This window comes from Callorhinus ursinus, unplaced genomic scaffold (assembly GCF_003265705.2).
Source record: "Callorhinus ursinus isolate GAN/ISIS: 27379988/994484 unplaced genomic scaffold, GSC_fseal_2.0 scaffold20, whole genome shotgun sequence".
Lineage (NCBI taxonomy): Eukaryota > Metazoa > Chordata > Mammalia > Carnivora > Otariidae > Callorhinus > Callorhinus ursinus.
Genome location: NW_027397082.1, coordinates 16,616,092 through 16,637,637, shown reverse-complemented (window position 1 = coordinate 16,637,637; position 21,546 = coordinate 16,616,092). Strand labels below are relative to the sequence as shown.

General features: G+C 48.1%; 1 protein-coding gene across 1 annotated transcript in view; it reads right to left on the bottom strand.

Annotated features, from left to right (window-relative positions):
- Positions 1-21,105, bottom strand: part of COL17A1 (collagen type XVII alpha 1 chain) — a 51,065-nt gene extending 29,960 nt beyond the window's left edge. The window contains exons 1-11 of the mRNA XM_025880941.2: positions 20,913-21,105; positions 15,308-15,370; positions 13,102-13,146; positions 11,599-11,703; positions 10,474-10,605; positions 6,991-7,038; positions 5,812-5,847; positions 4,695-4,742; positions 3,167-3,310; positions 1,728-1,886; positions 1,068-1,139 (exon numbers count right to left, since the gene is read on the bottom strand). Coding sequence (XP_025736726.1) covers positions 1,068-1,139; positions 1,728-1,886; positions 3,167-3,310; positions 4,695-4,742; positions 5,812-5,847; positions 6,991-7,038; positions 10,474-10,605; positions 11,599-11,703; positions 13,102-13,146; positions 15,308-15,359 — 841 coding nt within the window. The 5' untranslated portion in view covers positions 15,360-15,370; positions 20,913-21,105. The remainder of the gene's footprint in view (positions 1-1,067; positions 1,140-1,727; positions 1,887-3,166; positions 3,311-4,694; positions 4,743-5,811; positions 5,848-6,990; positions 7,039-10,473; positions 10,606-11,598; positions 11,704-13,101; positions 13,147-15,307; positions 15,371-20,912) is intronic.
- Between the last annotated feature and the right edge of the window lie 441 nt (positions 21,106-21,546).

Below are 21,546 nucleotides of genomic sequence, written 5' to 3'. Positions count from 1 at the left end.
TAGCCCCCGTTATGATTTCAGAGGCTGCTTGTTGGTCTTTAAATAACGTGCAGAAGCTCATTCCTCCCCAGTTAACAGCTTCCCTTATTCCATTGTCTCTAGTGTTTGGGGCACAGGTCCTGGGTCCAAGATCAGCCCACCTTCCTCAGAAGGTTAAAGGCAGAAGGAACGAAACCTGAACCCACTGTCTTCTGGGTTTGGTGGGGCTCTAGTCAAATGGAGGTGTTGAAATGAAAATGCTACATACACACTTGTGGATATACCAGGCAAGTAAATAAAGAAGGCCCACATCATTTATTAATCACAGTGAGAGAGAGAGAAAAGGCAGAGTCCTTAGGAAAAAAAAAATATGTGGGCTGGTAACATTTACATAACAGGCAGTTATGTGGAAATAGAGTGAATGCATGTTTCTTTAAAATGGTCATGTTTGCATTGGGAACTAAGCAGTAACCCTGGTTGAGCCCCCAATGAACTACAGTATTTATAAAAAGATCTAAAGTCAGATCCTGGGGCACCTGGGTGGCTCAGTCGGCTGGGTGCCTGCCTTCGGCTCGGGTCACGATCCCAGCGTCCTGGGATTGAGCCCTGCATCGGGCTCCCTGCTCGGCTTCTCCCTCTCCCTCTGCCTGTCTGCTTGTGATCTCTCTCTCTCTTTCTCTGTCAGATAAATAAATAAAATCTTTAAAAAAAAATTTCTAAAGTCAGATCCTTCTAACAACACTTTCTACCTGAAAATGGCCAGAGCGCTGACTCAGCCCCTTTGGCTCCATTTCTCTACCACTCACAGAAGAGAAAGGGACCAACACAGGACAAGCAGGTAGGTGAGTGAAGCCTCTGGCCCCTCCAACTTAGGCCTTGGCCCTGGGGGCCGAGCTCTACCTACGACTGCAGGCAGGCACCCCCTGGGCCCTGCACCTGCATCCCTGTGTGCGCTGACGGTGAAGTCCTCAGGCTTGGGGGCAGAAAGGACGTTTCTGCAGAAACCACTGTTCTCAGCAGGAGGGAGCATCCCTAACTTTTTAAGCAGACATTCCAAGAACAGACAATGCAAGCTGGCGAGCACTGACCTGAGGAGCAGGTGCTGACCCCTGGGTGCAGCGTGGGAGAGCAGGGCGCCATGTTATTTGGAACTCCGAAGACTGCAGGGGAGGAGGAAGGCCGGTGAGAGGGATGTTGGGCCTAGAAGGGGCGGGCGTACGCAAGCCCCGGGGGGTAGGGCAGAGCTGCAGTTTTAGGTTTTGTTACATTGCTGGTTTTAGGAAAATCTTGGGCTCTTGCCTTGCACCAGAGAACCCAATCGTCTGTGGTGTGCCTTGGGTCCTAGCCAAGGGATGGTCCTTGGGTGGTCGAGTGGACACGGGGTCTAGCCAAAGCCCCTCTTGTGAGTCACCACTTCGCAGAGAAGGCGTCTGAAGCCCAGAGAAGTTAACTGATGTACTCAAGGGCACAGTTTATCCACGTGGAGTGAAACTAGGCTCTTTAGATCTGTTTTCATGTTCTTTCTCATGACATTTTTTTCTGATACGCTGTGCTACAGTCCTTCTCAGAGGAGACCCACCAAAAGAAGCACCTGGAGACTGACCTGAGCTGGGAAAATCGTGGGACACGGGGCTGCAGAAAACCCCTCAGGGAACCCGAGGTGAAAGTCAATACCAGAGGGGTCCCTCAGCTCCAGTAAAGGTGCAAGGGGCCCAGGGGTTAGAAGGGAAGTGCCCTGTACCACGTACCCGATCCCGCAGAATAGGCGTTGGTGTTGAGGAGGGATGAGCTCTGGGTTGTCACGTTGTTGTGATAGGTCCCCATGGAGGAACCCGCCGGCAAGGTGGAAGACCACATGTGGGCTGGAAGGTTGGTGTCCAAGATGGTGGCATCATAGGTGCCGGACACTGGAATCAGACAGGCATGCCCACCCCCCAGTGAGAGACAAATTGGCACTCCATGCTGGGGTAACCCATTCAGGTCGGTGTAGCCCAGATGGGTTTAGCCCTGAAGGTTCCATGTCTGGGAACTCCCTCAGTCCAGGGAAGTTGGTCACCCCACTTCCATCCGAAACCCTGGAGCTGGTGAAAATTGATCTCTTGTGTTAGAAATTCTTGCTGGCTCTTGGTGAAATCTCAAGTAGGTCAGTTTTGCTCTGGGGTCTGCCCATTTTTCCAAGATCCCCTCCCCACCTCTTGGTGTGCTGGTGTGGTGGGGACCAATGGTGTCTCCACCCCTTGCTGATTCCACCTTCTGTTCCCACAGATGCCCGGGAACAGCAAATCCCACGCCGACTTCCAGGCATGCGGCAGGCACGGGCAGCAAAGGCCTGGGTCTGCGACCATACTGCGCCGAGGGTAGTCTTCCCTGGTAAGTGCCCCGTAAACATTCCTACGTGCCCACCAGAACCAAGGGCCACTCTGCCCCTGGGAGGGGGCTTTGGTGTTCCTTCAGATTTGAAGCCAATTCTGCTTCTTCACCACACTGGGGGGAGCTGGCCATGCAGGTCATAAAAACTGCCCCGAGGTTTAGTGTTATATTTATAAAACAAGAGACAGGTCATGGTCTGGTCACGATCTCAAGGGTTTTTTTTTTTTTCCCTTCACAGTACAACTGGCTTCTTTCCTCCTCTCCCTCTGAGGATCTGCTTATTCATTGTTCTGACCCCCGCCCCCCCCGCCCAACCCACTTGGTAGGCATGTGATCTCTGAGGGTTCCACAACACTCATCCTACTTGGCTACAAGCTCCTGGTTATCCGTCTGGCTCCCCCCAGAGGCCCTCCGCTCCACGAGGTGCTGGGTCTCCTCTGTCTGTTGCTTCTCCTCAGTGCCTGGTACTTGGCATAGAGGAGCCACAGAATATGCACTGAATAAATGAAGGACAATCCTACAAGCGTCCCCAGTAGTCTTCATTTGGGGAACCTGGCCAACACATTCCCGAGAGAGGTCAAGAATGTCCTGGCCGAGAATCTCTAGGATCTGGAGCCCAGCCACACACTCACGGGATGGTGGAGCCGACAAGGTGCAGCCCATGTGGTCACAGAGCACGCAGCGCGGACGCTCAGCGCCTTGTCAGGTCTCTGCCACCACCTGGAAGGCCTGCTGGGGCACGGCTGAGACCCTGGGCTGGGGTAACTCTGCCCCCTCGTTTCCTTTCCTCCATGGCAGCCGGGGCCCTGGGACTGACCTGACTGGGAGCTCGCTGTCACCATCTTGGTCTCCACCGTGCCTTTCTTGGGGATGGGGAGGGTGTTGGAGGAGTTCCGGGTAGGGCTCACGCTTGCTGATCGGCTCCCCTTGAGCAAACGCTTAACATCATCCAATTCTGTCCCTGTAAGGTAATTCCCGCATTTTCCATTGGGCCCAGGATTCTTTCCTGAGTCCAACTGCAGTGGGAGGAACATTAATGGTATCCAGAATATGAGGGGGGGGATGGCATCTGCTTCACACGCTGGGATATTTTTGGTCAGCCTTTTAATTTTTGCATTTTGTCAATATATAGCACTTATCAAATGGGCATTTTGCAATATTAATGGCCTCATAAATATAGCGCCTCCATGGGGAGGTCCTCAGTATAGATTTCCTCATCAGGCACCACAGGGAGAATTCTGTGGCTAGAAGGCCCTGTCATCCTAGATTGGGGGACTCCGGGATTTATACCCAAAGCAGTGAGAACCAGATCCCCTGAAACAAATGGCTCAACAGTGGTCTCATCCCCTGCCAGGACACCTTGAATGCTGGGTCCCTAACCTTGTATGCTCTGGAGTGTCACAAGGAATTTGTGACCCATAACTTCTTAACAGTATGCTGCTTTTGTGTGAGTTCAAGTTCATTTGGCTGCTATTACCTGTAGCAAGGTCACCGAGGGATGCAAGCTCCCTGTGCCTCCCGACGGGGCAAATTAGGAGAGGAAGGAGGTATCATGCAAGGGCAGCGCGTAAGAGACAGGTTTGCACACAACACGTGCTGGAGGATTGCCCAGGCACCCCCTTCCCTGAAAGCTCGAACCTTGGCTCAGCCCTGCCCAGCCTGGAAGGACTCTGGGGAGACAGCGTCAGACCCCAGGGCCCGGAGATTTCTGGGCCAGCCCCAGTGTCTGATTCCTAGGTCAACAACCTCTTTTTCCTTCTACTCTTTGTACTTGGCTCCCGTCCTATCAGTTGGGTTCATTTCAAAATGTCCAGTCACCTCTAACAAGAGCAGGAGTCTAACAGAGTTAATGGACAGGGAGTGGGGCATCCTGGACATGCAAAATAAACTTGAAACTCTCACACTCCACTTACTTCTGACTCTCCTCCAACCTTAAGTACTCTATGAGGTCCCCTCCTCCTCCTTTTCCTTTGGCCACACTGAACATTCCTCCAATGTCTGAGCTTATGTTCCTCAAGTGTCTCATACCAGCTCATCCCATGGAGCCTTCAGTCTCCTTTCAAGGGACGCTGACCCAGGAGGGTTTCTTTGGCTCCCTGCTCCTTCAGCTCCCTGAGAGGTCATGGTGAGATGGTTTTCTGTCTCCCTATCAGCAGCAGGGAACAGGAGTTTCTCAGCTCCTGACCCCCGGCACCTCAACCAGAGTCACTCTCACAGAAGGCCCTTCAACACATTTTATGATCGAGTGACTGACCACACACGTACACGCACGCACGCACACATGCACGCACGCCATGGTGACCCTGGATTCCTGGATCCTTTGTTTTCAGACAGTGACCACTTACATCGGGTAGATGGGGACGCGCTCTGCAGTCGGACTCGGATTTCACTCTCTGTACAAGGGAAGAGATGGAGAAGGTATAAATGAAGGAGTCCGACCCTGAGCTCTGGGCAGCAGAAAGAAATGTGGGCTACTCTGAGATCTGTCCTGGGAACAGGAAACCTAAGTGTGCCCAGAACGAGTGCTCCTTAAAAGGAGGGATCCTCTCCCCACACCCCAACCGGCCCACTGCACACCTCCCAGTGCCTGGACATGCTCTGATGAGATCGCAGGCTGAGCAGGAGCCTGGATCACCTTCAACAATGACTGACCCCCTTCCTGGTGCCCGTCTCCTAGCCACTCAAACCAAGCTGCTCTCCTGCCTCCTGGGTTTCTGACGCAGGAAGATGGAATTCTAAAACCCATAACTTTTACTTAGCCACTTGAGCCACCTCTGAGTTTGACCTTATCAGTTAGCTTCAGGTGGGCCATTGACATCTTTCAACTATTAGCCTAAAGTTATGGGTGGTTGGTGTGTTCCTAACTTTCAGTTGTGATCACGGAGAGCTACTGGAGCCTGTGAAAATTCTGCCTTCAGCACAGCCCAGACATACTTCCCCCCCGCCCCAACCGTCACCAGATGCATCCGGGCCAGCTCTCCCCAGGAGCCCATTTCCCTCCTAGAGCCTTATCCATGGGCAGACTTGCAGAATGCAAAACTGTCACGGAACCCTCTGTCCCCTGGAATAACTTGAAAAAGAAGAGCTTTTGTTCATTTCTCGCTACATAAAGGCAATTACAGTGCATCTTGTTAAAGTCAACCAGGAGACTCCAAGAGAAACCAGATGTGGCACCAGCATCTTCATAATCCACAGCAGAACAAACTAGTCCCCAGGTGGTTACCAGGTGTTTGTACCCTCACTTCCACTTCCATATTAGATCAGTGCCCCAAACTACCCTTTGCATCCTGATGGGGCCAGCAGAAGAGTCCCAGGACACTGTAGGCTCCTTGAAAGCAGGAACCACGCCTTATTTAGACTTCTCTACTCCTCCCATTTTCTGGCTCAAATCTGAGCACACACATTAGATGCTCAGAAAAAACTTGCTGAATGAACTGAACTGAACCCAGCCACAGAGCTCACCTCGTGTTTGGCTCCTTCCTCTCGTTGAAGAAGATGCTGAGGAACAAAGAAAAGTAATCTTAGGCATAGAAGAGGGGGCACACTAGATAGTTTTGACCTGGAAGGAGATCTGTTTGAGTGGGGGGGGGGAAGAGATTTTTTCCATTGTGACTTTATATCCAGATGGGAGCCATCCTCTATGTCTCTACTAACACTGTGCAAAGTCTTTGTAAAGGAGTCCAAACTGAGTATCTTGCCCTGCCTTCTTCCTGGAGCTCAAGCCCTGTGCATCCCACTTCCTCCCTGGGAGGCCTGCCCAGACAGCTCTGCCTCAGGATGAGGTGATGGAATGTGTCCACGTGGAGACCTCCACCTGGCTTCCCTAGTTCAATCATTGGCCCCACAGTGAACCCAAACCACCCGAGTTCGATGGTGGACGCTTAATAACGATTACGTCATAGCCCAAGGGCAGAGTGAGTTCTGCAGGGCTCCGTCCGATGCATTTAGGGCGTTAAATTGGCTCACACTGAGTTAACTAAGGTAACCATGTGGAAGCCTAGTCATTGGGGCTGGCTGTCTACACTGACCAAATGTATTAGAAAAAAAAACAGCCAGATCTTCTCTTTAGCTTTTTGTTAGAGACTGCCTTGGTCTTCCTGCTGTAAGCAAAGCAGTAAAATTATAATCACTGTACAATGATCATATCAATTCATATGCATGGTGAGAATCCAAGAACATGGACCACAAACTTAAGGCCAAGTGAAGAGACAGCCTGGGGTTTCACTTGGCATATAAATGTGCCCCTCTGCCGCCCGTTGTGGCGGAGGTGCTGGGATGTTTGGCATGTGTGCATTCGAACCCCTGCTGTCTTTGCTGGGAGGTCTCTGTGCACCCTGTGGAAGGACACACCCTACAGTTGTTGCCTGGCCTTAGGGGCTTCTCTGTCCAAGTCTGAGCCTTGTGTGACCAACTTGCCATTTCGGTAGTGTCAGGAGCAATGGCTAATGGCAGCAAGTTAACGTGGCTGACCGTGGCCTGAAGATGCTTCAGGATAAAGAGCAAGGGAAAAACTGATCAGCAAGGGTCAAAGTCCTTTAGAAGAATCCACTGAACTCAGTGTCCCCCCACCCCCCACCCCTGACCCCAGGCATTTCCCTAGCACATCCGACCGTGCCTTCAGAAAATAAGGAAAGGACCTACCGAATTCCTTCCGAGGGTACTCCGGAGAAGAGTTGCCACTGGAGCTCCCTGCAGGACGAGAAAACACTTAGTACCCATGGCCACGCAAGCCGGGGGCTTCGGAGCAGGGAAGGTGTGCCAGGTGTCCCCTTCTGAGCCTCGGCAGCCCCGGGTCAGGAGGATGTAGGCGCTCGGCAGCGGGCTCGCTCTTGAAATAGGACACGCCTGCTGGACCCAGCTGCCGAGATTCATCCTGGTCACTGATCTACTTCAGATGGCGAAGGGTTGGAAGACAGAAAAGCAGGTTGGCTTTTCTCTTTTTGTTTTTAAGCCCTTGACTGGGTTTTCCCTGTACCAGTGTTGGTCAAGTAAATGCGCTGTCAGCATGGGAGTGTCACTGACCTTGTGAAGCTCGTCCCGAACGCGGACCCCGTTACAGTGAAGGCACCAACCCAGGGAGGCCTCACATCACGCAGCGCTGTGGTGACACAACCCTGGATTTCGCGCCCCCCCCCCCCCCAGACCCCCTGACAGCTCTGGGTCTTAAATCACATACTGGCGAACCCATCCCTCAGTCCTGCTTCTCCACCACCAGACCCATCTCCGGTGCCGGTCAGACCCCCTGCTGCCTGGCTCGTCTGTTTCCCACCAAACCGGCTTCTGCAGTCACCAGGCACTGCGGGGACTTTAGGAGCCAAACCCAGATGTCCTCCGCCCGCCTTCTGCTTCTTGACCCTGAGTGCGTTCCTGCACTGACTTCCATGTCTCTGTCAGGGTCCTGCTCTCCCCACCCCCCCAGACTCCCCGTCCTCCTGTGTCCCTTTCATCCCCACCTTTATTTTTCTGTGCTCCCTTCTGCTTTCCTGTTCCCTTCCTTGGCTGATTCCTTAGTTTTCCATCTTCTACTAACATCTCTTTGTAAATGGCTCCAAACTGGGTATCCTGCCTGACTTCTTCCGCGAGCTCACGTGCTGGGCGCCCCACTCACACTCCCTGCTTGGGAGCCCCACCTGGGAGCTTTACTGAGCTCGTCCACGCAGGGGCCTGCCTCCGGCACCCCTCTCTCAGTTGCTGGCACCGCCGTGGACCCAGCCACCTGTGCTTGAATCTCAGTGGCCCGGACTCCCTTCTCCTCCCTCTCCCCTCATATTTAATCAATTGTCAAACATCAATTCCATCTCCCGCTCCTTGTTTCCTCTCCCATTGCCACCACCCTAATCCCAGCCAAGTTTGCCCTTGACTATAAGCATCTTCTAACTTGTCACCATGTTCAGCCTCTTTCCTCCCTGTTCTTCCTGTGCATGGCTTCCGGAGTTCTAGTCCCGGACCTCGAAGAGGATCGACTCTCTACTGAAAAATCCCAGTGGCTTCTCAATGTTGCAGAATAGAGTCCAGACATCACAGGCCAGCCCTGAATCTGAGCCCCTCCAGCTCTCTTCACATCAGGACCTCACGGCCTGCTGCCCAGCCCTGACTTCTGCCCGTCTGTGCTGAGTGCGCCCCCTGCAGGCTGGAGCGCCCCCCGCACCAGGCCCGAAACGTCAGGCATCCTGAAGGCCCAGCTCAGAGGCAACCTCTCCATAGAGTCTTCCCTGAGCACTCAGCTGGAAATGCTCATCCCCTTCAACTTTACATCATAGTTTTTACCTGTCATCTTAGCTAATTTATTAGACCAGAAGCAACTTGAAGACAAGATCCATGTCTAATTCATTTCTCCTTTTTAAAAGACTTGTTTATTTATTTTATATATAGAGAGAGAGAGCATGCGAGAATGAGTGCATCCGGAGAGGGACAGGGGGAGAGGGAGAGAAACTTTAGCAGACTCTACACTGAGCACAGCGCTGGGTGGGGGGCTCAATCTCACGACTCTGAGATCATGACCTGAGCGGAAACCAAGAGTCGGACACTTAACCGACTGTGCCACCCAGACGGCCCTCACGTCTAATTCATTTAAGTGTTGGAGAGGAAGGGTAGGTATCCTCTACCCTTCAAGATCTTTATAGTGGGACTAAGAATCAAACTGACATAAGACAGGCTAACAGGAGAAAGGAGAAATTCAAATTTAGTTTTGTACATACAGGGAATGCACACAGACATGGAAATTCCAGAGACAGGCAACATGATGCTTGTGTGAGCTGAGGAGAGGGGTAGGGGTCTGAGGATACAAAGGGCAGACAGACCATTAGCAGGAAGGTGAGAGGAGATGGTTGGAAAACAAAGATTGCCTTATGTAGGTAAGTGTCTTAGGTAGGGGAATCTCTGTTAATAGCTCTCTTCTTATAAGCAGGCAGTTGAGGGGGAGGTAAAGAGCTTTTCCTGAATCTGCTGGGCTTTGATTGCTTTTAACCCAAAATAAGGTTCGTGCCAGAGTGGCCTGTCTTGGGGCAGCTAGCCCTTGGCCCTTACGGTGTCCACTAAGGCATTCCACACGGTGTTAAACACATGGTAGATATGTGATAAAATACTGAATGGATGAATGAATAAGGGGGTGGGTAAGTCAATGAAATCTCCAACTTGAGTCCATAAAGGAAATGAAACTGATGTGGGAAACAAAGGCAGAAGGAAATGTAGATGAAATTAAATGTCCTTATAACCTGCAGCCCATTAACAAATACTTGAGGCAGGCAGAGTATAACATTCTTCCAGGAAGCTCCCAACTGTCTTACTGTCAGCACTGTGCTAGAGGGAAAAACAACCTTAGCTTGGGGTGTCTGGGTGGCTCAGTCGTCAAACGTCTGCCTTCAGCTCAGGTCATGATCCCAGGGTCCTGGGATGGAACCCCGCATCGGGCTCCCTGCTCAGCGGGGAGCCTGCTTCTCCCTCTGCTTGTGCACACTCTCCCTCTCTCTCTCTCTCTCTCTGTCAAATAAATAAATAAATTCTTTAAAAAAAAAAAAGGAAAGAAAGAAAAACAACCTTAGCTTGACAATAGCCAGAACTCAAGTATCCAGTGAGTCTTCTTTAGCATTATGAAAATCCTTTTGGAACTTCCCTTTGTCTTTACTCCCTCGAACTCCAAAGTATATAATCAGTTGCTCCTCACAATCCCAGGGCAGCAGCTCTTTCTTGCCATGGGTCGTCCCTGGGCTATCATAAAACCACCTTTTTGCACTAGAGACATCTCGAGAATTCTTTCTTGGCTGTTGGCTCCAGACCCCACACTCCAAACCACATCAAAACACGAGTAAAGAGAAAGTTGAGGGCAGAAACAGCTAAACACAGTGGCCAATAATTCCAACCTCAAAGGATGAGTGAAGTTCTTTTGGGGGAGAGAGTAGTTCTAAAACCTGTGGGACTGAGGGGCTCCCAGGCGGTTCAGTTGGTTAAGCATCGGACCCTTGATTTCAGCTCAGGTCATGATCTCAGGGTCATTAGATGGAGCCCTGCATTGGGTTCCACACCGGGCGTGGAACCTGCTTAAGATTCTGTCTCTCCGTCTCCTTCTGCCCCTCTCCCCCCTCATTCTCACTCTCTAAAATGAAATGAAATATATGGGACTGATACCTTCATATGTTCCGTGGCGGGTGATGTGAGTTTTCCTTTCAAAGGTGGAGCCTGGTGAGTTGGGCAGAGTGGAGGCAGGGGAGTGAGCCCTCCTGTAACTGGATGTGGAGGCATTGCCCCGTGTGCTCCCACCTGCGAGTGGGGAAAAGCATCAAGTCTCACAGCACTTCAGACTGGCCTGCAGTTATACTGACCACACTCAGGCTGCTCAAGATAAAAGAGGGCCGTCGGGAAGGCCCTGAGGACCTTCTGAGAACGCTGCTGACGGGGTCCACCTGGGCACTTCTGCGGCTGCTCAGAAATGGGAGGTGGGATCATCACCAGGGTCCTTCCCCAGCTAACCATGGAAGGAAGGCGGGGGGCCCTTTGTGGACGTGGCTGCACATGGCAATGGAGAGGCTCTGGCAGGATTTTTCTTGAGGACCTGGCATTTAATTGTAGCTCACTGCTGGATGGACCAGAATACAATCCGACGAGGTAGTCCTTGACAGCTCACGGCAACCACGCCTCTTGGTCAACCTGGCTATTTGTGTGTCTTGGGTCTTCTTTTTCAGTGTCAATCCAAGATGGTTTAAACAGCCTCAGGGGTTATATGTGTGCTTGTTTTTTGTTTTGTTTGCCTTGCTCGCTGTCTTGTTTCGGTTTGAAAGCTACCACCGTGAAAGAGTGTTTCATTGGGAACAATGGGCCTGTGTTGGATGCTTGCCCAGTGGAAACTCAGTGTGGGATTGTGTGTCACTAGACTCCCTGAGCAGAGTAACCCAGTCGTTAAGTTTCTTTTGTTTTTGTTGTTAATTCAAATTGTAAACCCTCTTGGGTACACACCCTTCCCTAAAAGAAATGGCTGCAAGAGAGTGATTCAGTGGGAAAAGGGTGACCTCCCCACAAAGCATTCTTGAGGATTCTTATTTATACTGGGGCCTTAATGAAAATTGATCCCATTGTAAGGAGGCTTCAAATGCGGCTGATTTAAAAGTATCACCTTGGCTGGGATCTTGTGTCAGTTACACAACTGGGGGCATTTGGAAAGGATGACAAGCAGTTGTGACCATCCCTCTCCTTGTAGGACTCCCTCTGCCCCTGTCCATCTGTTTTCCCCCAGTCCCTCCACCAGCAGCCACTTACTTGAGTTTATGTAGCCACTGCTGCCATGGGTCAGGCTGTGCTTCTCCAGCCGGCTCCCTCCACCCAGAGAGCCCATTTTAGCATAGCCGTTGCTGGTTCCCCCTTCTGCACAAACAAAAAGCAGGTGACAATTTATGGGTGGAGTCAGGCCAGGGGGTCCTGTCCTCCACCCCTGGCTTATCACCCATGACCCTGCTGGTTTGGGGTCCCTTTGCAAGTGCAAGCTGCCATACTCTCATTTGTTTGTTTGTGGTAGAAATGTCAAGAGCAAATATTCTACCCCATTTATAAGGAAAGTCTTCTGGATGGAGCATAGCAAGTTGCTCATTAGGAAAACTGAAGTATTAGAAAAGGCAACTGAGTGATGAAAGGCTCTGTAAGGCCAGGACGTGGGCTGGGCTTGACTTTTGGAAATTGCCTGGTCAGTGCCACAGACAATGGCTGCCACTAAACTTGTTGAAGGGGTGAGTGACAGCTCTGTGTCGTTGGTGTTCATGGCACATGGTGACCCGTCATGCTCTGACCTCTCGTCCCCATCCTCTGTAAGTCAGGCTGCCTGGCAGGAGCAGGGGTAGCTTTAGGGCTCAGTTCTCTAATACAGAATCCACTCAACCTAAGAACCCCCTCAGAAAACGAGTCAACTCAGACAGAAGCCCGACTGGTTCTCTTCTCCCACCCTATGCTCAGGCTGGATAAGGTTTTTGATACGAGTGTCCGATCAGGTAAACCTATAGAGACAGAGAATAGATTCATGGTTCTTGGGGGCTGAGGAGAGGGGTGGTAATAGCTGTGAAGTTTCCTTTTGGGGTGATGGAATGTTCTAAAATCAGATTGTTGCAATGGCTGCACAACTCCGTAAATATACTGTGAAAATTAATAAAAGGAAACCTCGCTAAAGTGAATTGATGCTAGAGGGGGAGGTTGGAAGGGGAGCCATGCCACTTAATGTCAATTACAGACATAATGGAAGAATCCTCAACAGGAAAGAGTCATCAATTACAGGTCCCAATGTACAGGGAAAGAGAACATTGCATCTCCTACAGGAAATCTACACCTGCAACTTGGCCAGTGAGGAACCATACAACAGCCTGAACTCTTGCTTTTCTCCAATGGTCTCTCGTTTAAACAACACCTCTCAGCTTCCTCTTTCTTCTCCATAAAATAATGTCCCTCTCCTTTGTTTGTTGGACTTGCCTATGGTTCTGTCTTAGCTTGCTTGTTCCAGGTGGTGATTCTTTGCTATTCCCAAATAAACCCATATTTTGCTGGTAAAATAACGGGCAGTTTTATTTTTAAGGTTAACAAAACTAACAACCATTGAATTATATATACTTCAAACTGGTGAATTTTGTGGTATATAAATTAATGTCTATACAGCTGTTAAACAAGATATTTCAGATATTTTGGATTTGCTCAACTGAAGAGTAAGAGCCTATGGGAAAGGTTACATGTGGAGTCCTTCACACATGCTTGCTGAGAAGAAAGCTCTCGATAGTCACTTACTTGGTGGCAAGGATGTAAGTCTTGTAGTTACTGTTTCCGTGATAACTAGAAAAAGACAATAAAAAGATAAAACACACCAAATTCCCTATATTTTGGCAAGGTCTAACATCTATCATGGGCTCAGCGTTTTAAATTAGGTTCAACATGGATTTTTGTATACTTGTGCTTTAAGGTATGTGCTCTGACCCTCTGTACATGAACCTATGTGCAATAACAATGGGGTTTAATGTACCTGGAAAATACGTTTATATCCTTTTGGAACCAAATGTAATTACCCACTGATTAGAAGGATGACTTACCTTGGCATTCATGTCTCTCATTTAACAATTAGATCCAGTCCAGGCCTGATTCACCTTTGAAGGAGGACCAGGGCCTCAAGTCACCCTCAAGTGTGTGGAGCCACACTCTGTCTGCACTGCCCCTTCCAAGTAGTCACCCAGTCTGGCTGGGCCAGTGCATCATCCTGGGTGATCTCACTGTGAAGTGGATAAGTACTTTGTACTTCTTTTTCAACTCGGGGTGTCTGAAGGACATAATTCATTCTAAAATCTTCAGGGCCATCCCTGAGTATCGGGCGGTGGAGGAAGGCCGGGGGTTTAGTAAGTCATATTTGGTGCTTGGTGAAATCAGGGATAGAGGAACATCGAAGACAGACTTGAAGAACCAGTGCCTTTGCCTCCCCAGATTGAGTTTCTCTAGACTCCCAAGTGACGGTGAGTCTATGGAGGTAATAAAAGCTTCCAGGATGTTTTAAATACCGGTTAGAAGAAAGACGGGTTGCCTTCCTGAACTGCTTTCTCCCCTGCAGCAACATGGGGAGGTGGGCAGATTCCTAAAACCACAGTGGGGCCAACGCTGTGCTCTGACAGCGACCATCAGCACCACCTCCCTCTGTGTGGGACATAAAGGAGCAACAATTTAGATCGGGTCATGGATCTTTAATAGCACACTCCTGCGGTGTGCCCACGTGTTCACATGCCCGGGTATATGTGTATGTGCGCATGCCCAGGCGTATGTGTACGTATGCTGTGTATGTGCGCATGCCCAGGCGTATGTGTACGTATGCTGTGTATGTGCGCATGCCCAGGCGTATCTACGTCTGGTGCGTATGTGCACGTTCCCGGTTATATATGTATATGTGCATGCCCCAGTGTGTGTGTGTGTGTGGGGGGGGTGTGTATGTGCGCATGCCCAGATGTATATGTATGTGTGGTGTGTATGTGCACATGCCCGGGTATATGTGCATGTGTGTGCTTGTGTGTTGGTAGGGGTGGTGAAAGGAGAAAAGGTGCAGGATCGTTTGTGCCAATTTAAGCCGTCCTGCACAACACTGTTCCATCCCGCACCAGTCTTGCTGTCCCCACCCTTTTTCCTTCGTCAGGGGTATTTCCTAATTGATTTCCTTGTCCTGGCAGGAACCTGGGGTGACGACTGTGGCAGAAACTGCGTTCCATGCATAACAGGAAATGGTTTTTCAGACTAAAATGGCAGCTTAATTTGAATAACAATCCCTCAGGTTTCACTAAGTCTCTCATTGTGTGGGACCTTTGGGATTCTTGGACACATAAAAATAAATAATTTCTTAACCTAACGTTCCAAGTCTGTGAAGCCAGGATTTTTTTTATTAGAGATATATGAAAGTCACAGGATAAATGAAAGAGAACTGTTTCGGGGATAGTTTAAATGTCTCTGAATTTATCATTTGGGCAGTTTCACAAAAGAAATGTGTCTGTTTTCAGTTTCAATGTAGATTGCAACTGTGACACCAGTGTTATTCTAACTTTGTCCCTGCAGTAAGTAGGATATTATTCTTTCGGATTTCTGTTGCCCTGTCTTCTAAATAGAGAAATGGTTAAACACCTTTGGCAGATTCATTCCACAGAACATTATGCAGCTATTAAAAGTGCTAATTATGAAAACTATATGTGAAAATGGTAATTTTCACTTTTGAAGAAGAAGTAGAACACATTTTGATTACAAGTATGTTAAAATAAAAATCAACAAAAGCTATCTTATGGGAAGGATTAAAGTCTACTTAGGAAAACATTTTAAATAATACAGTGAAAAAAAGCAAAAAAAAAAAAGCTCCAAGAAAAACTATAAATAATTTAGAAATGATACAGTAGTTGTGATGGAATCAGGCATGAATTATTTACTCTTTTCAATTTTTTTATTACTTTTATAATGATATGTCTCATGATCTTACTTCTTTCAGTGACTTCGGTGCCATCTCGCTTGTTTTTCTTGGTTACATCCATACCATAGCCACCTGAAGAAAATCCAGAAACCATGATCAGCCATGACTCTGACCATCACTTTTAGGAAGCATGGGTCCCTACTAGGCAAGCTGAGAACCAAAAACATTTGACTCCCAGAATTCAAGGCATAATTCTTTCTCGTGCATATTTTTTACAGGGTCCTTCCCACTTCTTGATTCAGTTATGAGGGAGTCATCTAATAGTTCCACTTTGGATTCTATTCTGTATGGAGAGCTCATTTTTCAGGATCTCATTGACCAGGCTGCCCCCTGCTGAGCATTAACAGGATTACATGGAAGATGTGGTGCCCTGACCTTTGTAAAACTTCATTCTTTGCCAAAGTAACAGCTGAACGGTATCTGTCAAGGCACTTGGTGCTTTTAACGAACTCAGTTTGTTGTATCCCGTAATGTTCAGTGTTCTATAGGGAACTGGATAAACAGAAGACATTCATGCTTCATCATTTAGAGTTTAGATGGGAGAATGACATTTGATGGACTTAACTTGGGGAAAAAAATTATTGTATTGTTGGTACTTGTATGGCACTTAACACTTCTCACAATATGGAACTTTCCCTTCATAGCAAGCTAGCCCCACTATGCTTATTTTCAGACACAAGTAGGAAAAATATATGAAGAAAATGTGTAAAATCTACAGAAATATATAGGAAAGGCATATTTGTATGTTATCTATGTTCTCCCTTCACTCACTGCTTCCGGAAGGGAAAACCATTAAGATCTTGCGCACTGTGTCCTGAAGTGTAGATGGACTGAGGCCATGTGACAGCAAGAGGCTGGGGTGGGGGTGAGGCTTAAACACACAGAAGAGCACAACAGGCATCCTCATCCCAACTGGGTTCTTGCTGGGCTTCCCAGTTCCATGTCTGGGAGGACTTGAAATCTGGCTTTTCCTGTGGTTCTCCCTCCTCCCCCTAACCTTCCCTTCCTCTTTTGGATGCAGTTCAAATTGGATTCTAGAATTCTGGGCAAGCCACTCCTGCCCAGGATGCCCCTTGCTTGACGATTTCTCCTTTCAGACGTTTTTACCTGCTTGGTGACTTCAGGGTCAACTTCTCCAATAGGCACAATGCCTAATCCTATCATACTTTTGGGGGCCCACGAAAGTGTTTTAATTTCTTTTTACAATCAGAAGGAGAGGGGCGCCTGGGTGGCTCAGTCGGTTAAGCATCTGCCTTCAGCTCAGGACATGATCTCTGTGTCCTGGATCGAGCCCCGCATCTGGCTCTACTCTGAGTGGGAAGTCTGCTTCTCTCTCTGCCCTTCCCTCCTGCTAATGCTCTCTTTCTCTCTCAAATAAATAAATAAAAATATAAAAAAATTAAAATCAGAAGGAGAAATGGGGCACCCGGTTAAGCGTCCAACTCTTGATCTTGCCTCCCGTCACGATCTCGGGGGTCTTGGAATCTAGCCCTGCGTCGGGCTCTGTGCTGAGTGGGGAATCTGCTTGAGGATTCTCTCTCTCTGCCCCTCTCCCCACTCATGAATGCTCTCTCTCTCAAATAAATAAATAAATCTTAAAAAGAAAATCTTTACAATCAGAAGGAGAAATGAACACAATCCAACCTGGTTTGTATTATTTCAATGCAGTTACAAAATATAATTTTTTAAGGTTTTTTCTTTTTTTTTTTTTTAAATGAAGGAAGGGGTCCACAAAAGCAAAAGCATCTAGAGCCCACGAAAGTCATAATGCGGCCCTGGGTGACTTCCCTGCTGAAAACCAAGACCACAGGAGACTGGCTGCTCTGAGATCGGCACAGTTAGCTTCCGGGCCTGGTCGAATGTGCCAACTTCTTGCTCATTGGAGTTTCTTAAATGCAGCTTTAGGCAAGGAATGAGGCATCATGGAAAAACTCGTGACTGGATCTGAGAAGCCACAGAAGGTGGCTCTGGCTCTGGTATGTTTCCCAGAGCCAAAGAAGAGGGACTCCATAAACAATTTCACGAGGGAGTCCAGCCTCTTTAGAAGGCCAAACCTGGCCTGTGTCTGTGTCTGCATTTGGGCTCTAACCTGTGTGACTACTGGCAAGCAAACCTACATGCCACCAGACACCCTCTTTGAAATCTTTTGTTTAAGCAGTAATTGCCTCTGGTACCTCTGAAGCCCCTCTGCTTTTTTTTTTTTTTTAATTGGTCATTAGCTGTGGACCAGGAGGCATTTTGGAAACTAAACACTCAAATGCACCTGGCTGCTGGTGGGGAGCCACCTAGGGTGGTACCTGAACTGATGTGAAACACTATCCTGAAAGGAACTGTTTATAACAGGCAATGGAGGCTTTTACTTCCCGCAAGTTATTGTGTGTTTTGATCCTTTAAAGAAAGCTGCAGCCAGAAACCATACATTTGGGTTCAGTTGGGTTTCTTTTACTTGTAGCCATCAAGGCAGGCTGATGCTAGCTCCCACTGATAAGGGTCTCCGTGTCCAGACAGCAAACCTAGTGAGTGTTTTCTTGTTCTTTCTGGACCCAGAAAAATAACCCACTGTTCTAGGTACTCCCAATCTTTTTCTCAAGTCCTAATGATGGAGCTTTGAGGTGTACAGCAAAATGCCAAGGGTTCCCCAACTTCCAGTGGGCACAAGGAGAGGGACCACCTGCTAAGAAATCAGATACCCTCCTCCAGGGCCTGGGGGCTCCTTACTGGAAGGTGCTCAGGTAGAGAATGGGCCTGAGCCTGGGGCAGGTAGATGGGCCCCTGCCTCTCTTTCAGCCTGAGGGCCCTGAAATGGCTGAGTCCCAGGCTGTGCAGAATGATTTCCTGGGCCTAAAATACCCAGCCCAGAGTTCTGTTGACTTTGCCACTGATAGTCTGATAAGCAGGGTTGTGCTGGGAGGGGATTCCTTTAAACCAAACATTAAGACTGAGTCATCGAAAGGAAAGTGATGGGTCGAGGCACAAACCTAGACTGGAATCATCCCATAGGACCTACGGTATTCCTGCAGGACTTCCTTTTTAAACATTCTCAGTGCGGATGGTTTTAAGAAGTGTAACGTTAGGGAAAGGAAAGTTACAAGCCCGGGCACATGCCCGAGCCTGCCTCTCCCCGCCAAGCTCACCCGCGTGCTCTCCTCCCAAAACACTACTTAATGGAAGCACTGTCAAGTAACATAATGTTTAACTTTTTAAATTTTAACTTCTTCGATGTTTAGGCCACTTCTCTAGAACCAAGGAAGAGCAGGTTTCTAGGTTCTCAATTCCAAAATGATGCTAATTTCCATCCATAGTGCTAAGGGGCTGCTTCGTGGTTATTTATAGTTAATGTGCTTTAGAAGATGTAGAAAAAAACGATCCCATGATATTTTTTTATGCAGGAAGACGCAATTCAAAATCATTTTTCTACTCTTTTGAATTTTCTTTTCTTTCCACTGCATTTAAATGATGTCACATTCACCTAAAACTATTCCGATGATGGCACACACACAGGCAAGGACAAACCGCTCTTAGGGATAGTCAGCTCTCACACTGACCTTATCTAATGTCCCATGAGGGACACCTGGGTGGTTCAGCTCAGGTCATGCTCCCCGGGTCCTGAAATCTAACCTTGCTCAGAGGGGAGCCTGCCTCTCCCTATCCTCCCCTCTCGTGTGCTCGCTCACCATCTATGTTGCTCTCTCTCTCCCTCTCTCAAATAAATAAATAAAATAAAATAAAAAACTTTATAAAAAAAATAAAGACCCATGAAACACTTGGTCTTCAGTAAGGAAGGGGATGAAGAAGCCAAGTGTTTTCTAGTTCCTATTTTAAGAATTAAATCTCCCTAGCCTCTGCTAAGGAACCGCAAGTATTTTTACAGCTTCTATTACTCCCATCTCTGAATGCTTCAAATTTTAAAACAAAACAACAAAATGGTCACAGTGCGAGAAAACCACGCACTACTCTATGGGGCAAGCAGTTTGAAGGCCAGGAAAACCAGCGCCCTAGGGTGGATTGTCTCAGAGGCTTTTGTCTCTACAAACCTCGACAGTGGGTGTGCCCCTAGCTACATTTGGCATCCTTGATTTCCATAATTTAGGGTTGGGGGAGTTTGGGCACCAGCTTTGTGATTCTGCCTCTTGTTCACAGCCCTGTTTTGTGAAGTCCTCCTGCCGTTAATAATAGCAAATGAGCCCAACCGCACGGACCTAGTCTTCTTTTGGTCAAGCATAATCTGAGAATGAGGTTGGTTCTTAGGTGGGGTCAGTTTCACGAATCTGAGTTTTTAACCAAGCCTGAAGCAAGACTCTGTTTACTGTCCCCAGGTAAACTCTGGTCAGATGTGTGTGGGTGTTTTGAAGGGGCTCAGAGTAAAGCTGGTGCCTCTGATTCTCTGAAGGGCAGCCATCAGGAGCTGACTTAGACCTGTCCCTTACGTCTAAGACACAGCAGACAGGGGTGAGGAGAAACGGTTCTGCTTTTCAAATGACTATCTTTTAAAAACCTCATTATATTTTATGGACATTAACAAATCCAACCATTAGCTACTGATTAACTGCTACTCACATGAAGCGATGTGCCAGACCCTTTGCCTACACTTGAAAAAGCAATGTGTGGTCATTTGTCATGGAGCAGTTAAGGCTGTCCAGTGAGATACTGAAGTTGGTCATTCTCACCCCAAAATGATTTGGGGAGAGGGGGCAAAATTCGCCAGTAAATGTGTGTACACAGACAGAACATCCCCCCTTTTTTCTTGCTCTAAATTTGACTCCAGGAAATTCCTGGATTAGTTATATCATTTCAGATGTTACACTTTACTTTAGATGAGAGGCAGTATTTTGAGAGTATGATAAACAACAATGTCCATCCATCCTCTCGAGCTTAATCAGGACCTGCTGGCGCACAGCCCAGGTGGCAACTCAGCTCTTGGTGCTCAGGGGCTGATTTCTACTAAGCCCCCACTTACCCACACTGTAACTTCACCTCTGAACTAGTCTCTGCCTTCAAGGGAGGGGGGAGAGCGGGAGCAAGAGACTGAGATTTAAGGAATCATAATTCTATCTTATTCTAAATAAAACAATTTAACATAAGCCATTTTACAATACTGAAAATAATACCAAAAAAGAAAAACCCAACTGGCCACTAGAACCCAATTTATCTTTTTTTTTTTTTTAAAGATTTTATTTATTTATTTGAGAGAGAGAATGAGAGAGAGAGAGAGCACATGAGGGGGGGAAGGTCAGAGGGAGAAGCAGACTCCCCGCTGAGCAGGGAGCCTGATGCGGGACTCGATCCTGGGACTCCAGGATCATGACCTGAGCCGAAGGCAGTTGCTCAACCAACTGAGCCACCCAGGCGCCCTAGAACCCAATTTATCTTAACCAGCCTTTTTCTTCTCCTTCCCACAGATGAATCTTTCTTACTGTTCCTTTAAAAGACCTGCCCTAAGCAAAATGCAGAAAGCAACCTTTCACAATCAATTAACTGCCCCTACTACCGCAAGGCTTGAACCATAACAATTTCATCTTATTTTCTCCAACAAACACTTAAATTCCAACTAGCAAATGCCAAGTCAAAATCCCAGACGAAGGGAGAAAAAGGGCAAAACCTTCCTGTAACTTACCTTCTTTGAGATTTGGAAGGGACTGGAAACAACTTTGAATATACCCCCCTCTCTCTTTCTCTCTCCTCCTGATGTTTTCTCCAAGATGTTTGCAGGCACCACTTTTTTTATCCAGACCCAGCCCAGGTGTGTTAGAGCTGAGTGATCTTCCAAAAATGTTCACTTCTCCTGCTCTCCCCCTTGTTTCTCTCAGTTCTTTGCTCCCTAACAAGTCCTGACAAAGGTGTGTCAGGTTTACAGTTACTCCACCCTTCCAATTATTGGACACTTGCAGCCTTTAAAAAAGATCTGCCTCCAGGAATCAAACTTCACAGGAGGCAGAACATCTCTCCAACCAGGATAGGCCCATTAACCATTTATGGGTTTGTGGGGAAAAATGAACAAAGGTAAAGGAAATGCCCTTTAGGACTTTTCCTTATCTTTCATAATCACAGAGCTGCCACAACTTGGTATTCCCCTTCCTTGTGGCCACAGAATAGTAAAAATCCTAAGGTGCATGACTCATGGTGTGGCCAGGCTTGTGGGGGGCCTGTGGTCAGAGCGTTTGATTCCTAGAAAAACTGTGAAGTTGGCAGGATTTACATTCAAGACCTGTTTCTCCTACACATGCCTTTGCTCTCTTTCCTTCATTCTG